The 5,198-nt window shown below is 43.1% G+C and overlaps 1 protein-coding gene across 1 annotated transcript; it reads left to right on the top strand.

The window, feature by feature from the left end:
* The first annotated feature begins 1,144 nt into the window (after window positions 1-1,144).
* Window positions 1,145-2,097, top strand: LOC123639482 (alpha-endosulfine-like). Its single transcript, XM_045553304.1, has one exon. It carries the CDS (start codon window positions 1,254-1,256, stop codon window positions 1,617-1,619), a length of 366 nt encoding a protein of 121 aa, XP_045409260.1. The 5' UTR covers window positions 1,145-1,253; the 3' UTR covers window positions 1,620-2,097.
* Window positions 2,098-5,198: the final 3,101 nt, after the last annotated feature.

Raw genomic sequence — 5,198 nt, 5'->3', positions numbered from 1 at the left:
ACTGTAAGCCTCCTTAGAGGAGCTGCAGCGTGGGCATCCTCCATGCACAGCACAGAAACATGAAAAAAGCCAGTGTAGGCAAAGAAATGAATGAAGCAGATATACAGGGAAGGATGGGAATGAGCTATGTGGGTGGAGAGGACGTGCTGCTCTTTTCCAAAGGCACAGGGGTCTGAGAAATACCCCTGTGTTACAATTATAAATTCTATTTTTCTGCTTTAACTAGGTTAAACTGTTGCATTCTTAATGCCCATATCAGGAAGGCTGAAAACCAGCCAGCAGTTTGTTAGAGCCCAAGATTTCAAGGAAGAGGGAAAGAGAAGAGCCCCAGGCACTATTGAACCACAGTTTACATAATCACTCCCAACTGAATCTCCCCACCAAGCAGTTTCACTATGCTGGATTTTCCTGTAACTCCCAGAGACTGTTAACATTAGGAGGAAGTACTTGGCACCCATTGTAATCCACCAGCCCTGGGGGGTTGGAAGGGAAAGGATGGAGGTGTGAGTGCCTGAGGCTGGGCTGATAGTTGAACCTGGCTCCAGCTCACCTTACTCTCCTGTGGATACCTGCACCAGGGGCCTGAGTATTCTTGTAGATCTCTGCATAGGAGGGAGCCCTGAAGCAAGGAAGAGCAGAATGGAAACTGCTTTTCTCTAGTGTGTCTTTTTACTGCCCAGCTTTGTCTTGCCCTAGGTTAGCCTTCTCTTTTCCATCTGACCTCACTCAACACGCCAGTCCAAGACAGCCTTCCTTCTAACAGGAATAATTTGATTTGATTACTATTTTTTTTAATTCCTTTTTTTTTTTTCTCTATCGGTTTTCCAAAGGAAACCTAGAGGTCTGGTATGATTAACCATTTTGGCAGGATTCTGAATTCCATTGAATAGATTTTTGAATAAAAATTATGTAATAAAAAAGTCTAGTATTCTGCTAATAGAAAAACTGCCTGTACTCTGTGGGGGAAAAATATTTTTCTAATGTTCTGTTGTGTAGCTGCCAAAGAACACAATAATTGGGCCTGTTACTCTAATTGGTTAAATTTTAAAGCAGGTCCATTACTATGATTTGAATTTATTCAAATATACGGACTTGCAAAAAGGGTAACATAAAATAGAAGTATAATAAAATTATCGTATGTGAGTGACAGGAGCCGAAGCAGCAGCGCAGGTTATCCCCGTTTCCCCCCCCCCTCCCTTCCCTTCTCCGGCTGACTTCCCGGGACCCCTACACTCCACAGTCCCGGTCCCGCCATGTCCCAGAAACAAGACGAAGAGAACCCTGCGGAGGAGACCGGCGAGGAGAGACAGGACACACAGGAGAAAGAAGGTATTCTCCCTGAGAGAGCTGAGGAGGCAAAGCTAAAGGCCAAATATCCAAGCCTAGGACAAAAGCCTGGAGGCTCCGACTTCCTCATGAAGAGACTCCAGAAAGGGCAAAAATACTTTGACTCAGGAGACTACAACATGGCCAAAGCCAAGATGAAGAATAAGCAGCTGCCAAGTACAGGACCAGACAAGAACCTGGTGACTGGTGACCACATCCCCACCCCACAGGATCTGCCCCAGAGAAAGTCCTCGCTCTTCACCAGCAAGCTTGCGGGTGGCCAAGTTGAGTGATGCTGCCCGGGGCTCCGCCAGATCCTGAGACGCTGCCCCCCTGGGTCCTGTGCTGGCTCCTGCCTCTCCCTGCTTTTGCAGCCAGGGGTCAGGAGGTGGCTCGGGCGCGGGCTGGAGAGGCAGAAGCCCCTGCCCGTTGGTGTCCCAGGGCATGGAGCCCCTTGGGCTGAGCACCAAGACCTTGAACCTTTTTATTTTACCTTTTTTCCAAATAACTGTTGGGAGAAATCTCAATGAAATCCTGGGGGTAGGGTTGAGAGGGTGGGGTGGGAGACTTGGGAGAATATGAATTAGGGCTTGGAGTTGATAAAAACATTCCTAACTATCCTCCTCCTTGACCATGTGACTGGTGTAGGGTAGGTGTGAAGGGGAGGAAGTGGAGTAGACTAAAGGTAAGGAGTTCTAGTTCAGTTCTGTGGATAAATGCCTTTGGATATGGCTGGAGACCTGGTGCCAGACAAAAGAAACTCAGTCTACATACAACAGATTCAAACAGCTTCTCTGATTCTGTAGAGCTAGCTGAGAACCTAATGTTAATTGTTCATTTAAAAAAGTGCTGTCCTTGAAATAGATTTGATGTGGGGAGAGGGGAGTGAGTGTGGGGGAAAGGAGCCGTGAGCATGGGGAGCCCCACAGAGCCCAGGGGACTTTTTCAGTATTTGAAATAAAAAACAACAAAAAAAAAAGACCCACAAAAAAATCCAACCCAGAAAAAAAAAAAAAAATTATCGTATGTAACGAGTTTACTGAAGAATCTCTACATTTTGGGGTATAAACAGTGTTTTTTTGTTTTTTTCTGGGTGATATTTTCAGCAGTGTTTTGTTGAACTCCTCCTTGCAAGTCTTTTAAACAGTATCATGGTCATATTGTACAATATCCTGGTTGCTTATGCTTACTGAAATTAAATCTAGTTCTATTTATTTAAAACTGCGAAAGTGTTGTATTTAATCCAAAGTTCTTCTAATCCGGAGAATGCTTAAACAGTCCTGCTCGAAGCATGGCCTATAAACTGTTTTTGGTCCATGAATGGTTTGCTACTTATCAGAAGCAATTAAGTATTTAGAAATTCGTGCAGTAATTTGACTTTTATGTAGCATCCAAGTCCATCCGTGCCCCTTCTCTATCTCCTAGGATCCATCGTATGGACCCAATGACACTGCTGAGTCCTCTTCTGTAAACCCGGAGAAGCACAGGGCATTGGAAGGAAGTGGAGATTTGTCCCCATCCTCTTCCCAGGCACCACATTCCCTTCAAGCTCTGACGGTACAGGCCTGTAGGAGGCTTCCTTGTCTTAGTATCTTTGTTCATATACCCTCTACACCTCAGGGGGCCCACCTCAAAGCTCTCCTAAAACCTTCTCATGGCTTTCAGCTACAGAAGAAGTGGCACTTTGGGGGAACTATGGATTTCTGCAGCTCAGCATTATCTAGCTAGGGAGTGAGTTTCCGGATATTTTTTTAAAGTCACTTCTTGTCTTAGTTTGTTTTCTGTTGCTATAACTGAATACCTGAGAGTGAGTAATGTATAAAGAAAATAAATTTATTTCTTACAGTTGTAGAGGCGGGGAAGTCCAAGATTGAGGGGCTACATCTGGTGAGGGCCTTCTTGCTGGTGGGGCCTCTCTGCAGGGTCCCACGGCAGCACAGGGCATCACAGGGCAAGGGGCACTTGAGGGAAAGCCAAACTGGCTTTGATAACACCCACTTCCATAATAAGCCATTAACCCATGAGTCCATTAATCTATAAATCGACTCATCTATTCACAAGGGCAGAGCTCTCATGACACAATCCCATTGTAAAGGCCTCACTTCTTAATGTTGTTACATTGGAGTTAAGTTTCAACATGAGTTTTGGAGGGGACAAATATTCAAACCAAGGCAACCCTACATCCTTATGAGAGTTTATCTTGAAGCTCTTCTCACTCACATGGCGTGGGCTGGATGGGAGTGGATGTGGAGATGGAAAACCTTCTTTCCAAAAAACTTTATTCCCCACATATCTTTCTGTCTGTTGATAGGATGTTTGGTGGAGAGGGAGGGGTTGAAGTGAGTTGGGCCAATCCTACTGCTTTTAGAAAGTATAAGGCTTTTTTTAGAGTATGGGATTATATGGTAAATTTTGATTTCAGCTTTGAGTCTTATCCATAATTCTGGGCCAATAAAAATATTTTTTCTCTCAATATCCTATTATATCTACTTCAGTAGATTGCATTTGGTTTGGAAAAAAAAAATTTGAAACTATCCTATTAGTTGTCACATTCTATTATACTTTGGCAGCTGGGAACCCAAGCAGCTGACTAGGCAGGGTAGCTTAACTTCTGATGAGGAACTACCATCCAGGGCACAGGGAATTCCTGACCTTGAACTCAGTTATGTTTCCTTTGCTATTAATAAGCCCCATCTAGACGTCCATACACAAGTAGTCTGTTTGAAGGATGTTGCAAGATTTAAAATATGTTAATTTATGCAAAGCTCTTAGAACAGTACTTGACACATAGTAAGCACTCATGTAGTGAATTCTCATAATTTTACGTAGCTTCAATGTCCAGTTTGAATATGGGTGGTTCAACTTTGCATACTCAGTGAGTCAATACGTTTGACTTTGTCATACCAACTTTTACCCTTTAGCATTTATCCTATGAAATAAGAAACCAAATATGTATATCTGCAGTAAAGTCATTGTGTGTGTGTGGTGTTCACCTAAAATATTTACATCAACCTCTACATTCATCCTGAGGATAAAAATCAGCTCAGAAAAACCTAGAGAATAAGAGATAAGGATTGCCAACTTTATCTTTGTGCTCTTTTTATGTTTATGTTTTTTAAAAATCGAGATGCTCAATAATTAGGGTTCTTTCTCTCTTTTAAAAGTGTCTAGTGTTGAGTTCTTATTCAGATGAAGTTCGTGGGTGGGCTGCAGAGAACTGAGATAGACCCCAAAGAATCCAGCAGGCAATCTACAAAGTTGACAAGTGAAAGGTGATTCCTCTAAAGAAATATTGAGCAACCACTTTGTAGGTAATCCCTAACTGTAGGGGAATTTAAAATGATAAAGACACAAATGGGGCCGGGCACGGTGGTGGCTCATGCCTGTAATCCTAGCACTCTGGGAGGCTGAGGCAGGTGGATCATTTGAGCTCAGGAGTTCAAGACCAGCCTGAGCAAGAGCGAGACCTCGTCTCTACTAAAAATAGAAAGAAATTATATGAACAACTAAAAATATATATAGAAAAAATTAGCTGGGCATGGTGGCACATGCCTGTAGTCCCAGTTACTCGGGAGGCTGAGGCAGGAGGATTGCTTGAGCCTAGGAGTTTGAGGTTGCTATGAGCTAGGCTGATGCCATGGCACTCTAGCCTGGGCAACAGAGTGAGATTCTGTCTCAAAAAAAAAAAAAAAAAAAAGACACAAATGGGTCTACCATAAGAAAAGCTAAGAAAAGAGCTAAAGAGGGGTACAAATATCACAATGGGTTTGATGATGGAGTAGGTAACAATGGGCCCAGAAAAATTTTCTTGGAAGGGGTACCATTTGAAATGGGCCTTAAAAAATTGAGGATTTTTTTCTGGAGGAAGAAAA

This window comes from Lemur catta, chromosome 6, assembly GCF_020740605.2.
Source record: "Lemur catta isolate mLemCat1 chromosome 6, mLemCat1.pri, whole genome shotgun sequence".
Taxonomy (NCBI): Eukaryota; Metazoa; Chordata; class Mammalia; order Primates; family Lemuridae; genus Lemur; species Lemur catta.
Note: the sequence above shows the minus strand (reverse complement) of the source record. Positions and strands in the feature narration are given on the sequence as shown.

Coding starts and splice junctions, on each gene's coding strand:
- LOC123639482 (XM_045553304.1), top strand. CDS start 1,254: ATGTCCCAGAAACAAGACGAAGAGAACCCTGCGGAGGAGACCGGCGAG.